Raw genomic sequence first — 20,653 nt, 5'->3', positions numbered from 1 at the left:
TTGTAATTTTTCCAAAGTCTTTGCAGTTCATGAGATTTTAAAACCATCAAGATGGGGAGTTCTAAGCAAATATCATTTTTCCCAAGGTTGTAGAACAGTCGGTTTTGAAGAGAGTTGAAGTCCAGGAGTTTGAACACAGCATGAAACTAAGGTCTGTTTGGTTTTCTTGTAGAAATACATTAATTTCTATTGAATATTCGCAAAATATTAGTAAATCCAAATTTCTTTCCATATACCCAAGTTATAACATCAGGAAATAAATCAAAATTCCATAAGATATTACTAATCAATCTCTTGTCGGTCCATTATTTCTAAGAATCATAAGCACCCCTTTTGCCATTACAAGAACACAGAAGCCCAGCACACCAAATTAAGCCATACATGTATTACTTCCAATACGTAATTACCATTAATAAATTAAAATTTGACCTTAACAGACTCTCCTGCCAAAGGCCTCCTCCATGGTTTCATCCATGGCCGGCTATGGGCTCCCCTGGTTGGCAATTGGCGGTGGCGGAGTGAGAACTTCTCTTTCTTTCAGCTTCCTCACAGGACCTACAAAATGATAAAAAGAACAAAAAGTTAACCCCTAAAACTCTTCTGGTTTAATCACTCGGCGCATCATAGCAAACTAATTAACCTGCAGTGACCAAATCCAGCTGCAAGGCAAAGAAAGCAACGATGAAGCAAACCACCAGCAAGGAACGGAAAAGGGAGGAGAGATTCATCTTCTTCTGCATAAAATTATGAGGTCTTCAGTCCTCCTTCCTGGTGATCTTCATTGGAAATGAAGCGTGTTGTATGTATATTGACCATTTCAAAGTCCACAGCTGCTCCATTTTCAGAGCCCTGCAGCAACTTCCTGTTTTCTCACTGGTTTTTCCAATCGTTGGTGGGATGACACCTAATCTTGTACTCATAATTGTCAATGCCGATTAATTCAAACAAAAACTCACCAAACTTGTGTGTGATGTCCTTAATTATTCTAATAAACAAAGCACATGAATTTTCCTCAAAAATATGGTAATGAGTGGGAATTAGACCTACAACTACGATTCGTATTAATGGTTGTGTTCATATCAATGAAACCGTAACACATGAATGATAATTGGGTTAAAAACATAAACCCACATACGATCTAATTATTAAACACGATTTAACTCATTTAACTTATTTAATAATTAGGTTATCATATTTGATAATTAGGTCAAGTTCGATAATATATAAGTCTATATGATTAATATTTCAATCAAATATGTTTATAACTTAATTAACCTATTTATTTAAAAATAAATTTAAAATGAGTGAAATGTGAGTTATATAATTTAGATTTATAATTAGGTTAATCAACTTAATTATTAAATGGGTTGATTCAAATCAAATTCATGTTATTAAATAGATGGTTTAGATTAAAATACTTCTTTATTAAACTAGTTATCCAGGTCAATATGAATTTAATCTAAATATAATTATATTCAACTCGAATCTATAAAAAAAGAAAAATGTATTGGATTCGGGTCATGCAAGTAAATCATATAAAACTTTATGACTCTTAACCGAAATTAACCGATCAAAACCAATAATAAAAGTGACAGTTAATAACTAAGGGGAGTTTAGGATCATACACGAGCTTTCGTTGCCATAAAGACAAAGGAATTTTGTTTCTCTATGAAAGGTGGTAAGAAAAATTAATATAAATATTAAATAAATAATATATGAAAAATGAAATTGTCATTTTTTCTTTCTTTTATTTCCCCCAAATGAAGGAAGATCAAAGAAGGTTAAATCACACGGTATTGATATTAAATTCACATAAAAAAAAGTGCAAGAAAGCAGCTAAGAAAATTAAATGATAGAATTAAGACTACACCATATTATAATTGTTAGCAATAAAGAGGGCCCAAAGGAAATTAATAGGGTAAAACACTTATAAAATAATACTTTCGGGATCAAGAAAATTTGCTATTAGGTTATTGACCGATCGATAAATGAATAATTTATTAATTTATAAAATAAAAAAATTATATTTCTAATTTTCATATGTATGACTTATAAATCTAAGATTGATGGATGTAGTTGAAACTTAACACATGGAAGTCTTGGATATTCTTAAAAAAATAAAAGATAATTATTAATTATAAATTATAAGAAGACTTTAAAAAAAAATGATAGGTATCAAAATTTAATATCCTAAAAGATAAAAAGGTTTCAAATATATATATATATATTTCTTTGCTTTTCAACTATTATTAATTTATATTTATTTGGGTTTTTAAGGATTTTTTTTAAAATATTATTATTTTATACGTTTAGTGAGGCAATTAATTTAGTATATTGACCCAAGTCGAGACCAAAATATTTTGATATTATTAATTTATCAAACATTCATTTATTATTTAACTGTATCAATACTTGGGTCGAATATCCGATTCACTAATTAAAAAATTTACACTACTAAATCCGAAAAAAATTTGTTAAAACAAATAGGAAAATGAATCAATTTTCTATTAATTTAATAGGTGAAATTTTCAAACTCGAGTTCTTTCTTTACAAGCATTTTGAGAAAAGCATCCTAGTAAAAGCTTAAATTTTAAGGTTATGTTTTGTTCACAAAAAGTTTGACAAAAAAATGTAAGGAAAATAAAATAAAGAAAAAAAGTAAAAGGAAAGAAAAAATAAAGAAAAATAAAAAATAGAATTAAAGTCAAAAAATTATTTTTATTAATTACTTTAAACTCATTTTATTTATTTTAATCCATCAATATAAATATTAAATTATTTTTAAATGCATAAATTTCTAACTAATTTTAATTATATATATATTGAATTTTTTATAAGATAACTAAACATAAGAAAATTATTTTTCTTTAACATTTTTTTTTTTTTTTGCTTTCTTTAGTATTTTCTTTGAACCAAATATAACCTAAATCTCTCATATTTAGTACACAATTAAACAAATTAGACATAGTAACAAAAAGAAATCTTGAAAATGGAGAGATCTATGGGTTACAATGGTTTAGAATGAAGTCCAAAGTGGAAATGGGAAACTCATTCCATATTTTATGTATTATTATTTTTATTATTTATTAGAAATAAAAAAAATTAAAAAAAAATTATTGTTATGAAAATTAAAATTCTTATCTTTTAATTTTGATTTATCTTTTTTCACATAGTGTTATAATAATTAACTTTATTTCTAATAAACTTATTTTATTTCTATTCCATGTCCCAAACACACCTTAACTTACACCCATTTGCCTTACATTTAAAACACCAAGAATCACATGAAATCCAGTGAATGAGTTAGAGATCCAATAAAATCAGATCTAAAGATAAATCAAAGGTGACAATAAGAAGATGATTGTGGCAACCCATGATCAGCTTACAAGAAATAGAGATCAAACCCCCCACCATAACTCAACCTGAAATCTCTGGAGCCCTGTGAATCCTCCTAAACAAGGAAACATTGCCATTGTTAAGCTGTGCTACATTTCCAGCCAAGCACAGCATCATCTCAACATAAGCATCTCTAAGCCTTTCCAAGATCTTCATGGGCGATATGATCCTGAAATGTCGAAGTTTTGGCATCAGCCTCATCTTCCATGGCTTTGCACCACCCCCATGAAACCTTAAGACCTTCACTCTCTTCTTGGCAGTCACCACATGCTTTAGCCGCTGGTATCGTCTTCTCTTCCTGTACATCTTCAGGCTTCCGGAAAACTGAGTAGTGAGTGAGTCCATGGAGTCAAGAGAGGATGAAGAGAGGGAGATGAGGAGTGAAGAATACAGGTGAGGGAGGCTTAAATTGGATGGACTAAAGTCAGCATGCAGCTATTAAATGACCTGCCAACGGTTTCCTGAAAGTGGAGTTAGGTTCTTAATGTAACTCATTAATTTTGGCCCCCCTTTTTTTTTCTTTGCAGTGAAATTCAACCACATCAATAAGAACCTAGCGTATACAATGAGGAAATGAACAAGGGAAGAAGTTCATCAAACTTGGGATCTAATTACCATGCCAGAATGATAATTTTTCTGAGTGTCAAAAAAATTAAGCTTATCATCAGGCCATAGGTGCTACATCTGGTACAGAAATTTCACTCTGATTAAACCTCATGACTCCTAAGAAAAATTGAATGATTCATCAACTGAATGCCCATTTTGGAACCCTGTTGAAACTGTAATTCAAGGCTTCAATCTGTGATTCTGCATACATATATTAAGATTTGTTAACTCCTAACCTGTCACAGACTAAGGTTTATGCAAGGCAATAGTCAGAGACCAGATGATAAATCAGCAATTTCTTGGTAAATTTTCTTATTCAAGTTCACCCAAGGGCTCAAACTCATGCATTTAGCCTGGTAGGTGACTCAATGCAGCTGAACCTTTCAACCCTTTACCAAACCAGCACAACCCAAACCAGATTTCTAACTTTCTGTATTACATTCCAGGCAATGATTACAACATAAACATGTTCGGTTGATTGGGTAAATTTACATGGAAGTCGATCCTAAATCACCAAATGAGTTGCCTCGCTAGTAATATATTGCCAGAGTTTACTGGAAGGCAGCATTCAAATGAATTGTTCTATATTAACCAGAAAGTTTTCCTGGAGTGGGCATACTGAAGAATCCAGGCAGGATGTTTTCGTGACTAACCTGAATGCACTCAAGTATAACCTATAAAATTGTTTCCATTCAACACACCACTCAGAAATCAAAATCTCCTCCCATTTTCCATTGCATCAAGAATCGGGCTTGTAGAATGACAATCGTTTCCTGTGCTTTCTCTGCTAAATCCAGGTTGCATATATGCGGTCTCAATCTCTGGCTGCCTTAATCTAAGAGAGGGAATTCTTGTGGATGAGGACTGAACATGGTTCCCCTCTGCCAAAACTTGAAAATAGGCATGTGGTGCCCAACCTGCGGGCGCAAAAATGGGAAGAGTGCAAAGAGTGAAAAAAAAATAAAACTCCCAAAACAAGGATATCAAGACTGATGAAAGAAAAGCATGCCATCAGTTGGGATTTGAAGCATATAAGTCCTTGCATTCAGGTAAGCTTTGAACTTTGTGGACTGAAAATAATTAGTTAACTAGCAAATAGAGGTATCATACTGTTGAGTGAGATAAGAAAAACGCAAAGCAACTTGGTGTCTTACCTTGGCTATAATTGTCCTCAGAAAATGGACTTAACAGACAGGGTTCTAAAACAGAGATGGGATTAATGTTTGGCAGGAACTGAAACAGAATTTCAACCAAAAACTATAGATCCTATGGGTTCATTGGTCAAACAATTTGAATTTCCGGCCAACTTGATGGTCCACAGCAATAAAAGTAAATTTCCGGCCAACCACTGAAAAATACATTTACTTGCTTTGGACAATTAAGTAAAGGATGAAAAGAAGAAGAAATAAAAAAATAAATAAATTACTAGACCCATTTATCCATTGGATGAAGAGTGGCTGAATTGATTTAGACATGTTGATCCATAAACAAAAATTATTTGCAAGACAAATATTCCATGAATAAATTTTGAGGGATACTCATTTATCAAACTATATCAGAAAAGGGAAAACATATACCCTAAGGCACAGTATGCAAATGCCACCATCTTAAAGGAAAGAACGACTCATTTTGGATTCAGGGGATCTTGATTTGATTCTAGCCTAGCATACAAATTTCTTGTATAACTTCTATAAAATTATGGATCAGGTAAGATAAAATTTGCTCAAAAATTAAACATACTTTTAAGGTTCCTAGCAGCCTCATGAGTTAAAAGAAATATTCCAAGAGAAATTTATGTCGATTATAGTAGAGTAAGCTGGTCAAAAATAAACAGACATACCATCCTTAACATGTGGGAAAGGAAAGCATTGCAGGTAGCAAAATGAAGCTACAGTCATTCCTGCATCAATGCAACATGTCCAATCAATCATGTTAATCTCATTTCCAGGTGGGACTTGGCATTGTTTTGCACTTAGAATATAAAGCCATAACATATAGCATTCATCTGATTAATAAGGAATTGACCCGTAATAATTCATTTATGGAGTACATACCTATGAGACCTCCAACAAAAACATCCTGCCAATGATGCCAATAGTCATCCACACGAGAAACTCCAACAAGAGCTGCCATAAGCAATGGAAGCAATACAATAGCGAGTTTTGCTATATGGCCCTTGCGATCAAATGCTCTAATTTTCCCTGATAAATACCAAGAGAGGAAACTCAGACCTGCAAAGCACCCTGCATATGGATAGCCACAGTCCAAGTAAGCTCATACTCTGACCATGTGAGAAAGAGAACAAACAATTTGAGAGAAATGACTGCCAATGACTAATCAAAAGCCAATACATAACACCCTCTCCAGCTGTTGAAAACACCTTTAAGACCAGTGTTTTGAACATGATGATGAAATCAATTCTAGATGTAATGATTTAAAGCTTGTCATAGTGGGATAAGAAATATGCCCAACACTCTCCAAGTAAATGATGCCATGGTCAATCAACCATCTGATAAGCATAGTCATGTTATCCGATCATCTGTGGTAGATGTTCTACTTACATGAAGTGTGCCCACTAGGGAAACTTTTGTGTCCTTCCTTTATAACACCCTTGTCTCCATGACAGATGACATTCTTTGTTAGAGGATCAAACAACTGCACACATGCGAGCAGCAGCAGGCAAGATCTTAGCAAGCAAAAATTGATAAGAGAGAAAAGAAGGTTATGTGTAGGGAATTAAATATTGAAAATGAATTAAATTGAGAACACACTGCAGCTCCATTGGGGAAACACCGCCAGAAGAAGTTCGGTCGTGGCCGACCAACAGCATCTTTAATTGCATCCGTTATAACTCCAGTTATTAGAACAGAATAGAGGAGGCCTGATATCCCATAGGTGGTATTATCAGTATAAAATCATGAGCTATAAACAACACCATCTGCTTTACCAAAACCCGAAAAGGACAGAAAAAATACCTAATGTTGCATGGTGTAGATCGTAAACATTCCTTCTGTAAAAGTAATTTGCAAGAATAGCTGCAAAAGGCAACAATATTGCAATAATCTGTTGTGGGAAATCCCCAAAAAAAGAAGGAAAAGAAAAATCAGCTCCTTTTTTCTCATTGAAGAGAAATCAATATAATTAGTAGGCATCAGAGTGTTCAATTAAGCTAGTAAATGCATAATGATTGGAACTGAATACATACTGGAACAGCCCAAACAGGTACAGTATTGTCTTTCATTGGGTATTTCAGATCTATCATCATCTCTTCCCCAACAAAGCGATGAAAGGGCTCAATGAGATTTAAAATAACATCTATAACAATAAGAAGTATCAGAATCAGCCAGTCATGCATATGTATCCTTGCCACCTTGGCTCCATGAGATTTTATAGTATGACCTCCCATCTGATTCTCTTGCATTTGAACCACCTAGACTACAAAAGATAAATGTTCAATCACTGAAACCGATTTTTCAAAAGTGAAAGTTTTCTTTTCTTACCAATTAAAAAGAACAACAAGAACAATAAATGATAATGGCACTAACTTTTCAACCTTTTTTCAATAATAAGCATGAAAATTTAAAGCTATTGCAGATAAAAAAAGAAAAAGAAAAAAAAGAATGACAAATAAAATTCACATCTCCAACAAGAGACATCTGACCCATGATTAGGAAACCCTTGAGATTCTATTACAATTTTGCTGTTTAGCTTCCTGGTTCTTAAAATATTTTAAGGGAAAAAGAACAACTAACGAGCAATTTCATTTGATATTCCATCTTGTGTTTGTCTCCCTTTTCCCTCCCTTTCCTCTTCCTTTGAATAAGTGCAAAGTTTTTCAAAACTAAATTTAAGAAATTGAGACGGATTTTTTTGAACTGCAGAAGCCATAAAGAAATAAAGCAAAGGAGACAGAGACGGGAAAATTCATGTGATCCAGTAATTCATGGTTGAGGCATGAGATTATATAATTTCTCTCTGACATCACCTCTATGCACTAGGAACCCAATGAGACACAACATAAAAAATACCGAAAATACACAGCCTATATATTATAATAAAATTGATCCCTAATAGGGCAAAACAAATTGCTAACAAGAAATTTATTGCCACAAAACATAAGGCATTCAGACACAATTTCGCGAAGTAATTAACATGATTCTTCATTTGGATCATTGCAGAAATCTGGGATTGCTTTCATAAGTCTAAGTACTGGCATAGAATCTATGATCATTTTTGGGATATTGACAAGATCACCAATCATAAAAAAAAAACCCCATCCAGAATTTTAACTCTTACAGAAGTCATGGACACAATTATTAACCAAAAACAACAGATTTCAGATTTCAATTTCCATCTGAAACAAATACCCCTACTGGTTCTAAAAATTGTGAGGGAAAAGAAAAGGAAAAGGAGAAGGAAAGAAAATCAAATAGAAGTTGAACCTAGTAGATTGCATTTCATCTCTTTTCCCCAATTTCTTTACTCCATCATATAAAAATTGAAGAAATCCTAAATATACAAATGCCCATCATAGTTTCTTTTTCTCCCCATTTTTCTCTACAACCAAACAACAAACTTTGGTATTCTCCCTTTTCTTTTCCTTCCCATTTTCCAAAGATTCAAATAGGGGAACACACATGTGTACATGTGTACATGTATGCATACATACAGGTACATGCATGAGCATCAAGGTTGAAGAAAATATAGAATTCATCAATGGAGAATAACACACTACCAAATGAGATTGTCTCATTTCATAAACCGTCGAGAATTTATTCAGAAATGCAATAACATATAAAACGAGAAAAGGGTCATACCAGTTAGAGTGATTTGAGAGAAGTTTGAAGATCAATGCAAAGTGGAGGAGGTTCTGTAATTGGCTTGGGAAGATTTTTAAAACGTAGGCATCAGGCGTTAAACCCAGAATGAGAAGATTGCAGTTGCAAAACTGAATATAATGTTAAATGAGTACGAGAAAATGACAGCTTTCTCTATGAAATAACCACCAAAGTCTAGCGGGATGGCAACACATTGCAGGCCAAATGCTTTGTCTTTTGGATTTTTTATTTTTTTTTTGGGTCTTGGAAACATCTTAAAGTATGAAATTGGGGTTATGATTGGACCCACAAATTTTGGATTTGATGTATGGTTAAGCTTCCAATTTTTTATTTATTTATAAGGAATTTGTTTTTTAAGTAATTTGTGGTAGATTCCCTTTTTAGAAAAAAAGAAAAAAGAAAAAAAAAGGAAAATGGTTTAATATTTTTAAATTGTTTAATCATGTGATTTTTATTTTTATTTTATTTTTTTGGTTGGGGTGGCTATTGATAATATAATATTTAGTGTAATCATTATGTTTTGGACCTGAATTAATTTAATTTAATTTTGGAAGTTTATATTTTTAAGAATTTGTCTCCTTATTTTTTATATATATATTATTTTGCTAGAAATTAATTTTTACCCATACATGAGAAAAGCTCTCTAGTAGTATTTTTAGTTTAAAAAATGTTTTTGAAGAAAAAAATTAGATTTCTGATAAAATTTAGGATTAATTTTTAAAAAAATGATGAAAGAATCTCAAATTTGTAAAATTAATCTCTCTCATTTTTAAACTTGAAGAGTAACCCATTTTTTACATAAATATCCTTTACATTTTCATTATTTACATGTATATTTTAAAAGTAAAGATTAAGGTATTTTTTAGATTAAAAAAATGAGAAAGGCTTAGTTTTCCAAAGTGGGGATCATTTGATGGTTATTCCTAAAATTCAATAAATACTTTTAAAATTTTAAAAAATCACTAAATATCATAAAAAAAAAAAAAAAAAAAAAAAAACATCATTTTTTTAGAAAAACACTAAAGATCTAATTCTCCAAAAAGTATTTCTAAATAAAACATTTTTACTAAAAATACTTCTATTAAAAGTAATTTTTAACATGCTCTTAATCTTCTTAAAAAGAATTTTACCTTATTTTAAATGTTTATTATAATTTTATTTAGAAATAAAATAAAATAAAATATAAATTATTTTATCAAACTTCTAAATTGTGTTAAAATTTTATTAATTATTAATTTTTTTTTTAAGTAGTGTGTTCTAAACCATAGTTGAATTCTTGCAAGTATATATATATATATATATATATATATATATGAATGCAATAAATCATGGCACTTAAAAATATTATATAGGAATTTCTCTCCCAATATTAGTTATCCACATATGTATTGAAACCAAAAGTCTAGGCCTCATTTTGTCATTTAGGGCCTCCAATCTCCAATTTGAACTGCAAATTTCTTTGGGACCTGCCAAATAAATAGACAGATAACCAATGAAAATGGAGGCTTCCACTGGAGGGCTCTGTGTATTAAGGGTCGTGTTGAGTAAGGCTTGTCAATTAGAGGTGTGCCAAGCATATGAAGTCAATTGGACCATCTGAGGAGGGTTTCCATGATCAGCAATTAAATTTAGGGAATGGAATGAAATAAAAATAAACTGATGAGTTAATGATTGGATCACCAATTTGTGCTATGAAGTCAATTTGTAGTTTAAAATGAGACATGCTGGACAAATGAGGTGTGGACCACATGTGACTTGTAGGCTCCATTATGGATGATCCATGCAAAATACATAGCTAAAATCCCTTTCTGAAATGCCTAGCCATTGAGTATTAAAGTTAATATTAGTAAATAATTGATAATTTGTTTTTATTTTTTTATAATATTTGCTATAAAAATATTTAATATTATACATAATAAATAAATATTACATTGTATTATATTATAAAATATTTATTATTATCTATTTCAATCAAACTCTCAACCTTCAATGTCTGTGTTGGGGAGGGTTAGAATTCGGGACGAAAGACAAAAATAAAGAATCAAGAAAAGCTCTATATAGGGTTTTTGGGTGATTGAATTTACAAATTTACTTCTTATTTAATCATGTGCATAGCATGTGATATTTTTCATCTACTGAAAATAACACTACCCAATAAAATACACTATAAGTTGGGGAAATAAAGTGTATTAAACACTATTATAAAATAGTATATATTAGAGAGAAATCATATTTGAATCCATCCAATTTTTCTTTGTATTCATATGAATTATAATAAAATTTAAAATAAAAATGCTCATTAATAAAATAATCAAAAGAGATATATATATATATTTCTCACACATTAAGACCCAATGTTTATACGGTGTTTGGATCTAGAGTGTCTAACCTTCCAAGTTCGAACTCCTCCTCAATGTTCGATACACTACACTTGTACATTTGCAAGGTTTTCAGTCTTTTAGGTCTGCTAGATAACATTGAATGAGGGTTTTTTTTTTTCTATTATATTTTTTTCATTATTTTTCTTAATTATTTTTATAACAAGTTTATTGTCAAAATTTATCTAAATAATAAACCCTAAAAGAAATTTCCTCTTCTAATTTGTTTTTGCGAAGAAAAAAGTTAAGAGAAAAAGGACGAAGAAAATGGACGTGAAAGAGAAGAACGAGAAGAAAAAAGAACATTTGCACACACTGCTCTCCTCTATTTGCGCTGTAGGGTTCCCTTTTTCTATTACAGAAAGCTTTGAAAAGTGAGAATTGGCTTTGTAACCAGCTAGATGAACACGCACCGCCTCATTGGGATGGGGAACTTGCATGTTAGCCCTCTTCACTCTTCGTCTTCACTCCACCTTTAAGTTCTTACCCACTTTTGGATCTCGTCTATAAACCATACCATTTTGAAAACAACACTCAACACATTGAACTTATCACTCAGTCCAACCATCAATCGTCTCATTACAGATTCAATTACATTTTTAAACTAACAAGCAATGAAATTGGTCTCACAAGAAATATCGACTTAGATTCCCTATGATAGATCTATCATCTAGAAAATTTTAAGCTGTTGGATCGATACTTATCAAATTTTGAATGAAAGTATATAATGAAATTTATATTGTTGAATAAAAATACGAGTCTATATAATTAAGGTATAAACAAATGCGATAAAAAAAGTTGCGTGCTAAGACTTAGTATAAAGTATAGAACTTAAATTATATATATAACATTATCTAATTTGTTGAATACATTTCACTAATGTAATCCCTCCTATTGAAATATTGTATGATTTGTTAATTGTTGACCATTGAAGGAGATTTTGAATGTGAATCATGAATCTAGTTGTTGGGTGCTAAAAGGCCCAAACGTGGATCCATTGAAGTCTGTCTTTACTTGGTATGTAATTAACGAGCCTCGCTTAAGGTTGTCCTTCAAGTTGAAGAAATAATGATAAGATAAAAGTAAAGAAGACCAACCCCATTGCAAACCTTTTTCTCTATCTTCCTCCCCAAAAGGCTCCGATTCAACTCATTAGAACCCACTGCCAATGGATCCATCACCACCGCCTCTTCCTCCCCATCCCATCACCATCACCACTATGCAGCTCAACTATCCCGAATCCGCAGACTCTTCTCCCAAGAAGGCGGATACCTGGGAAGAGCCTCTTCCGCCGGTCCCAGGTGCCAGACTGCGTCTTATGTGCAGCTTCGGCGGCCACATTATCCCCCGCCCACATGACAAAACTCTCTGCTATATGGGCGGTGAGACCCGCATGATCGTGGTCGACCGCAGCTCTTCCTTGGCTGACCTTTCCTCTCGCATCTCCCGGACTCTACTCAATGGCCGCGGTTTTACCCTCAAGTACCAACTCCCCAATGAGGACCTGGACAATCTCATTTCAGTCACGACCAATGAAGATCTTGATAACATGATAGAAGAGCATGATAGAATCACGTCAGCTTCCCCTTTGAAATCCTCTCGCCTCCGGCTATTTATCTTCCTTGCGAAGCCTGAAACTGCCGCTTCCATGGGGTCTCTACTTGATGATGCCAAGTCTGAAACTTGGTTTGTTGATGCACTCAATGGCGCTGGGCTGCTTCCCAGAGGACTTTCTGATTCTGCGGCCATTGATTGCTTTCTTGATAGAGATGCTAGTGGCGATTCTTGTACACATGTGGAGGCGCAAACCGACTCTCTATGCAACACCAAGCATGGGAAGAGTGGGCAGGAGGTGCACTCGGTGCCTAGCTCACCTATGGTAGAGACTGCTTCGTCCTTTGGCTCATCTTCATCTTCGCCCTCCATGGCCAACCTGCCGCCTATTCGGGTGCGGGCTGAGGACGGTGGGCTTAGACTGCATGATCACAAGGTTGGTTTGGAGGAGGAGTTTGCATATATGAGTACTAATCCTCAAACTGTGGTGCAGAAACAAGATGAGGGGTTTGTTGTGCTGTCTGCTCCGCCCCCACTTCCCAGTTCTGCTATTGTTGGTGGAACTGCGGCTGCAGCTGCTGCAGCTGCTGCAGAATCTGGTGAGAACCCGAGCCGAGGTTTCTCCGATGATGAGAGATCCGATCAAGGGGTGAGGATTCGCTTCAGAAAACCTCCATTGCCACTGCAGCCAGTGCAACGAAGGCTCGATGATGGTTTCAATTTGCCTTCCCCAGATTCGAAACATGGTGGGGGATTAAATTTTCCATCCCCAGATTCAGTAGCAAGGTACCCTCAACTTGTATAGATTATTCCTTTCCTGTTCTTTATATGACATTCTGTTTGGGTCCTGATAATTGATCAAATTTTGAAACAAGGTAAAACATGTATTTGATCAAATTTATTATAGTCTCTGTTTTCTCCCCTGTTTTCTCAGAAACCAAAGGAAAAATTGTCTTTGCAACCGAATGTCCAGCAACAAAATTAGATTGCCGTCACTATAGTTTCTTCTGTCTGCATCTTCTTATGCATTGTCTTCCATTTGAGCACATGAAGCCTTAAGAGAGCAACCATAATTCTCTTAAACTTTGGGATTCTGTTCTAACTCTGAGATGTGATCTTCACTGATTTACCTTCACAGTGATAGTAGCATTGCGTCTGCAACATCTTTCTCAAAATCCATAGCCTATCAAGACCTGGTTCATGTCACAACCAAAGACAACAAGCCTCCTATTCCAATTGATCCGAAGAAGGATACTCCAGACATGAGCTCTCAAATCCAGCAGCAACAAGTTCAGGATTCCAGCTACATATTGCCTTCACAAGCCGCGGATCTGCAGCAGCAGCAACCAGTAGTCCACGCCAGCATGCATTACATCCACCACCCACCAACAGGTCCTGCAGTGCCAATCTCATCATACTACCCAATGTATGCTCCAACACCACAAAATCAGCAGCAGCTTCATCACCAGATGGATCAGCAATATCCTGTGTACTTGTTGCCCATCACACAGCCACAAACTTACAACTTGCCACTGCAGTCCAATGTTGCAACTGACTCTACTGCTGTGGCTCCCGGCCGGGCACTCACACCTTCCGGGGTTTACAAAGAAATAAGTACTCCACCAATCTACCCTGCGAAACCAGAAATGGCTGCAAGTGTGTATAGAACAGTTGGCACTGCAACTCCACCTCTCGTCCAAGTTCCTTCCAATCAATTTCATCAGCAACAACAGTATGTGGGGTTCAGTCAGTTGCATCACCCACCACAGTCCATTGCTGCTGCCGCTCCTAATTATGCCTTTGAATACGCCCATCCTGCACAAGACCAGGCATACTACACTCACCATTCAGTTGCTCCATTGCCTCCCCAGTACCAAACGTTGACCTCAACCGCAGCAGTGGCATTATCCGAAGCCTCAGCACAGTTGCCGATAGACAACACCATGCAGCAGATCAGAACCTCACAAAACCACCATGACTGAATTAGGCAAAAATGGATGTGCTACCTATTTCCCAATATTTATGACACAATAATGGATTGAGTTGTCTTCTTTCCTCTATGTTGTTGGCTTGTGAGAATTGATCAAAGTTTAAAGCACAGAGCCCTCCTCTGCTCCAAAAACTAAAAATAATGTCGGTGACTGATATGGTTTAATGTATGTGAACTCTTCCCGAACAAAACATCTATTGCGACAAAAATGGAGGACTTTTGACAAGAGTACCGTAATTTTAAAAAATTATTCTTAAATTACCGTAGCAGAAAAAGTTATTCCAAATGTATGGTAATTTTTGCCAGGTAGGAGTCCGAGGGTCCGCGGATAAAAATTTTTTTAAGCAAAATCATCTTTTAAAAAGACGATCTAAAAAAAAATAAATGGAAATCGTCTAAGAGACGATTTCAATTAGAAATCCAAAAAAAAAAAATTCAAAAAGGAAATCATTTCTTGAAAAGACGATTTCCTATTAAAAAAAAATTAATATTACCAAAAAATTAAAAATCCAAATTAATTTTTAAAAAAAAATCAAAAGGGAAATCGTCTCTTCAAGAGACGATTTCCCATTAAAAAAAAAAATTAATATTACAAAAAATTGGAAATCCAAACTAATTTTAAAAAAAAATTCAAAAAGGAAATCGTGTCTTGAAGAGACGATTTCCGATTAAAAAAAATCGTTCCCATTAAAAAAAAAAATTAATATTACAAAAAATTGGAAATCCAAACTAATTTTTTAAAAAATATATTCAAAGGTAAATTTCCCATAAAAAAATAAAATAAAAAAATCCCAAAGGGAAATCATCTCTTGAAGAGACAATTTCCTATTCATTTAATACGAAATTCAAACTTCAACCACTTATCCTATAGACTATAATACTCTTACCTATTCATGTACTTATCGTATACACTACACTCTTACCTATTCCATACCTATTCATGTATTGTCATATTCATCCATTTAATACTCCAATTTACTACACTCCACCAATTTCAACTTCTCATACACTATAAATTACATTCTTCCTTCTCATTTTCACCTTCAAATTTCTTCACTCACGTTTTGTCCATCTTCCCCGCTTGAAAATTTTTCACATTTCATCTTTGTTAGAATTTGAGCATATTTTATCTTCTCTCTTTTGTTCGACACTCACGTTGTTGCTTATAAGGTAATATTTTTGTTTTATTTGTATTTGAAGTTATTTTATGATGTATAGTTTTTATTATTATATCAGTTTTTAAATTTATTTTGATTATATAATATTTGTTTGAATAATATTTATTGGAAAATTTTATTTTAAATAGATTAAATCATTAAAAAAATAATAAAAGTGTGGACCCCGCACTTCGGCTCATGCATTTTCACTCGATGGCAAGCTCGACTTTACTTTGAAAATGAATATTTTATTGATTAAGAAAGTGACTAAGAGTCGCCACTTATTTTTGTTTTATTTTTTAAAGGGTAAACAAAATAAGAAAGAAAACCCTAAGTGCGACTCCTTATTTTGAAAAAGGTGATCTACGAAAAACCGGATCGGGTTCGGGGGTCAGGTTACTTATCGGGAAAGTACGGTAAAGACCATAGCACCCCTCCAAGTCCCTAAAGTCGGGTCTCTACTAATAAAATGAAGTTGGTGTGGCAATTGATAAGTAAATCAATGAATATCCTGAATGATCATGCACACATAAGAATCGAGACATGGATATACAACGATTAGAGGGAAAATGGGTATATACCTGGGCAACGAGCCACCATGCGTTATCGATAGAAAGGGTTAGTACACCATATAAAGTACAAAACATATCACATGTATCACTACGCAGGGATTAAAATTGTTTGAAGAAAAACTAGATTTTTGAAATTTAATTGAAAAAATGGAGTTTTAGAGATTATTTGAAAATTGGATTTTTAGGAATTAAATGTAAGAATGAGAACTTTTAGAAATTAAATTTGAAAGAAAATCGGGATTTTGAAGAATTATTTGAAAGTTCGGGATTTTTAAGAGAAATTAAGTTACGAAAATTGGGATTATGGGAGTTAAATTTCAAAAGGGATCTGAATCGTAAGTTATTTGAGGCGTAGAAATTATGAAAGTTGATGTATAAAAATTGGAAATCTTATAAATCATTCGAAGGCAGAATTTATAGAAATAATGAATAAGATGATAAGGATAATGATAATGAATAAGTAGCGGGATAAATACGGGAATTGGAGCATGGGAAACTGAAAATTAAGTTCGGAGATAGGACAATTGGAATTTCAAATAACTAAATTTAGGAATCGGTGTTTTGAAGAATTAAACTTTAATGATTGAAATTCTTAAGAGAAATAAATGGGTAAGTATGGAGTAATGTTACTAATTAATCAAAACGATATTTGGACGGATGAATAGTGAATAGTGAGATTTGTGAGATTAAAGATTAAATTGGAAAATCAGATTTTGACGAAAGTGATATTTGAACGGATGAAAGTGAATAGTGGGATTTTGAAAGTCGGGCTTTTGAATAATTGAACTCTAATTATTGGGATTTTTAGAAGAAAGAAACAAGTAAACGTGGAATTTATAATAATGATAACAAAGATGATATTTAAATGAATAAAAGTGGATGGTGAAATTTTTTTAGTATAAAGGTTAAATTTGGAAAGCCGGTTTTGAAGAGTTGAATTTTAATGATTGAAATAAATAAATGAACAAATATGGAATAATGATACTTATTAACAAAAATAATGTTTAAACGAATAAAATAAATAAATAAATAAAATAGTGGAATTTTTCTAATTGAAAATTTGAATTAGGGTGTTGGATTTTTAAAGGATTAGTCTTTGAATAAATAGGTAGGTATGAGATTATAATACTAATTAACGAGAATAATATTTAGGCGAATAAAGATAGGTAGTAAAATTTTTGGGATTGAAGTTTTAATTCAGAAATTGGATTTTTGAAGAATTGGATCCTATATAAATAGATAGATGTGGAACATGAATCCTAATTAATAAAATTTAGACGAATAATGGAATTTCTGGGATCGAAAGTTCAATTAAGACAGGAGGGTTTTCGAAATATTGGACTTTGAATAAATATGAAATAATGATTCTAATGGGTGAGGATAAAATTTAGACGAATTGTAGAATTTTTAGGATTGAAAAATTAAATTAAAACATGAGATTTTTGAAGAACTAGTTTTTACATAAATAGATGAATATGGGATAATAATCCTGATCAATGAAAATAAGATTTAAACGAATATTTGAAGAATTAAATTAAAGCATGAGATTTTTTAAGGATTAGACTAGATAGATGGATGAATATAGGATAACAATTCCAATTGATGGACATAAGATTTAAACGGATTATTGAAAGATTAAATTAAAGCATGGGATTTTCTTGATGGATTAGACTTTGAATAACTAATAAATACAGGATATAGATTCGGCTTACGAAAATATGATTTAAACAAATATTTTGAAGAATTAAATTAAAACGTGGGATTTTTGGAGGATTAGACTAAATAGATGGATGAATATAGGATAATGATTCCAATTGAGGAACACAAGATTTAAACGGATTATTAAAAGATTAAATTACTAAAATAAATATGGGATAATGATCCTAATAGATGAAAATAAGGTTTAAACGAATTATTGAAAATTTAGGTTAAGGCATGAGATTTTCGAAGGATTAGACTTTAAATAAGTAAATGTATATAGGATACTAATTCTAATTAAAGAAAATAACATTTAGACAAATAGTGGGATTTTAGGATTGAGAATTAAATTATGACATTGGATCTTTTTAAAGGGGCGGATTTTGGATAAATAAACTAATATAGGATGATAATACTAATTAACGCAAATAATCATTTAAACCGAATAAAAGGAATTTGGAATTTTTAGGGGTCTGAGAATTAAGTCAGGACATTAGGTTTTTGAAGAGTTGGACCTTAAATGAATAATAAAAAAAACACAGGGGATAAGAATTCTAGTTAACGAAAATAACATTTAGGCGATTAATACAATTTCTAAGGTTGAAAGTTAAATTGAGGCTTTTGAAATATCGGACTTTAAATAAATATGGGATGATGGTTCTAATTGATAAAAAGGAAATTTAAACGAATTGTGGAATTCTTAGGATTGGAAAATTAAATTAAAATATGAAATGTTCGAAGGATTAGACTTTAAATAACTAAATAAATACGGGATTGTAACTTTAAGTGATGAAAATAAGATTGAGTTGAATTGTAGAGTTTTTAGGATTTGAAAGATTAAATTAAAACATGGAATTTTTGCAGGATTAAACTTTAAATAACTAGATAAATATGTGATAATAATTCTAATTGATGAAAATAAAATTTAAACGAATTAGTGAAAGATTAAATTAGGATTGAAAAATTAAATTAAAAATATGGAGTGTTTGAAGGATTAGAATTAAGTTTTAGCGAATGAGATTTTTAAAAGGTGATAAATAGATTCATACGAAATAATAATAATAATTAATAATCATAATGTTTAAGCTAGTGAAATCGAATAGTATAAATTTCGAAATAAAAATATAATTAATAATTTGTCTTTAAGTTTAAGCTAACTAAATTGGTGAAGATAAAAAAATAAAATAAAATAAAATAAGTAAAATGACAATGCATGAATAAGCTAATAATTTATTAAAATTAAAGACTTAAAACTTTTTAGGATATGAAATAACTAAATGGGCTCACTCATCATGGACTTGGGCCATGAGAGTGGCTAGCATAAGGAGCAATTGGGCCTTCCATCAGCAACCTTGGGCTTGGGCTCCAACTTAAACCCAAAACCAAAGCCAATATAGGATTGGGCCTAATGCCCCAGCTCAAGCCCAAGCCCAAGCCCAAGACTTCCCTTTTCTTCTAGCTTGCCTCTCCCTCCGTGCCTGGCTTCAGCAAGATCACCACCTCCCCGCGGCGGCAGCGGCGACGCCAGCCAGCACCAGCACCAACTGCACCTGAGGCCACGATTGTGGGTGCTCTCCGGTATAAAATCTCCGACAGAATGGAGAACTATGGTATTCACCATGGTAGGACATCGAGAACATGGGAAAACAGCAAACAGAGCACAATGGGAAAGGATAAAACGAACCATATTACATGTTTGAAACAGTGGGTTTAGATGAGGGTGAGTTAAATCAAACATGCATCCCATGGAAAAATGAAGGGGATAGCAACCAAGCATAGACCATAAAACTAAACATAGAGCCAAACGATCCACGCACAAAAAAAAAAAAATCCAGAAAAACAAAGAGAGATTATCCTCCAATGAAGAAAAACCCAAGCATTCATAGCAGTCATACCTTCCCTTTCTCCTTCAGGTTGCCTCCAACTAGCCCGCTTCCCACACCTCCCAGCTTCCTTCCTAACCTCAAAACCCTCCTCTCTCTCTCACCCACTCTCCTGTGTCCTCATCAGCAGGCATGGCCTCTCAAATTATGGCCATCCCTACTCCTCCTTCTCCTCTGCAGTTGGTCCCCCCCTTTTGTTTAAAAAAAGAAATGCCCAAAAGGGGTCTACAAAAAGATGTATTATTTTATTCGTAGTTAATATTTTTGTCTTTACTTCATATTTATTGTGTAATGCATGATAAATATTAGATATTTGTTATTACATGTATTTTTTTAATTTATTTGATTTATGGTAATTTTGTTAGAATATTATTTATTGTAAATTATCATTCTATAAAGATAAATGAATTAAATAAATAAAAAATAAAAATATTATTATTTTATTTAATTAATATTAAATTGGATTATTGCATATGTTTATCAATCAAATCAATCAAATAACACGTTTTATAAAATATTAAAATTTAAATTTAAAAATAAAATAAAATAAAATATTAATAAAATGAGAATTAAAAATAATA

The 20,653-nt window shown here is 32.8% G+C and overlaps 2 protein-coding genes and 1 long non-coding RNA gene across 4 annotated transcripts; 1 reads left to right on the top strand and 2 right to left on the bottom strand.

The window, feature by feature from the left end:
• Positions 1–207: 207 nt before the first annotated feature.
• On the bottom strand, positions 208–847 carry LOC117905026. Its single transcript, XR_004649648.1, has 2 exons — positions 641–847; positions 208–555 (listed from the first exon to the last, which is right to left on the bottom strand). It is a non-coding gene; the product is annotated as an uncharacterized LOC117905026 (long non-coding RNA).
• Positions 848–4,421: 3,574 nt separating this feature from the next.
• LOC117904986 (lipid phosphate phosphatase 2-like) lies at positions 4,422–8,998 on the bottom strand. 2 transcript variants are annotated; one of them, XM_034817833.1, is made up of 8 exons: positions 8,820–8,998; positions 7,208–7,437; positions 6,978–7,065; positions 6,774–6,883; positions 6,564–6,657; positions 6,057–6,245; positions 5,843–5,902; positions 4,422–4,919 (listed from the first exon to the last, which is right to left on the bottom strand). In XM_034817833.1, exons 2-8 carry the CDS (start codon positions 7,421–7,423, stop codon positions 4,714–4,716), a joined length of 963 nt encoding a protein of 320 aa, XP_034673724.1. In that variant the 5' UTR covers positions 7,424–7,437; positions 8,820–8,998; the 3' UTR covers positions 4,422–4,713. The 2 variants fall into 2 exon arrangements, with proteins under 2 accessions (XP_034673724.1, XP_034673725.1); XM_034817834.1 differs by having other exon boundaries at positions 7,208–7,432.
• A 3,348-nt stretch (positions 8,999–12,346) lies between these two features.
• LOC117904399 lies at positions 12,347–14,827 on the top strand. Its single transcript, XM_034816986.1, has 2 exons — positions 12,347–13,558; positions 13,911–14,827. Exons 1-2 carry the CDS (start codon positions 12,387–12,389, stop codon positions 14,752–14,754), a joined length of 2,016 nt encoding a protein of 671 aa, XP_034672877.1. The 5' UTR covers positions 12,347–12,386; the 3' UTR covers positions 14,755–14,827.
• The last annotated feature ends 5,826 nt before the right edge of the window (positions 14,828–20,653 follow it).

This window comes from Vitis riparia, chromosome 17 (assembly GCF_004353265.1).
Source record: "Vitis riparia cultivar Riparia Gloire de Montpellier isolate 1030 chromosome 17, EGFV_Vit.rip_1.0, whole genome shotgun sequence".
Taxonomy (NCBI): Eukaryota; Viridiplantae; Streptophyta; class Magnoliopsida; order Vitales; family Vitaceae; genus Vitis; species Vitis riparia.
The sequence above is the reverse complement of the archived record's forward strand: the minus strand, read 5'-3'. Positions and strand labels throughout refer to the sequence as shown.

Excerpts from the sequence above, each read along its gene's own strand:
- LOC117904986 (XM_034817833.1), bottom strand. The coding sequence starts at position 7,423 with ATGCAAGAGAATCAGATGGGAGGTCATACTATAAAATCTCATGGAGCC. Across the intron at positions 6,658-6,773 it reads GTTTCCCCAATGGAGCTGCA|TTGTTTGATCCTCTAACAAA; the intron begins GTGTGTTCTCAA and ends GCATGTGTGCAG. Across the intron at positions 6,246-6,563 it reads CCCTAGTGGGCACACTTCAT|GGTGCTTTGCAGGTCTGAGT; the intron begins GTAAGTAGAACA and ends ATCCATATGCAG.
- LOC117904399 (XM_034816986.1), top strand. The coding sequence starts at position 12,387 with ATGGATCCATCACCACCGCCTCTTCCTCCCCATCCCATCACCATCACC. Across the intron at positions 13,559-13,910 it reads TCCCCAGATTCAGTAGCAAG|TGATAGTAGCATTGCGTCTG; the intron begins GTACCCTCAACT and ends TTACCTTCACAG.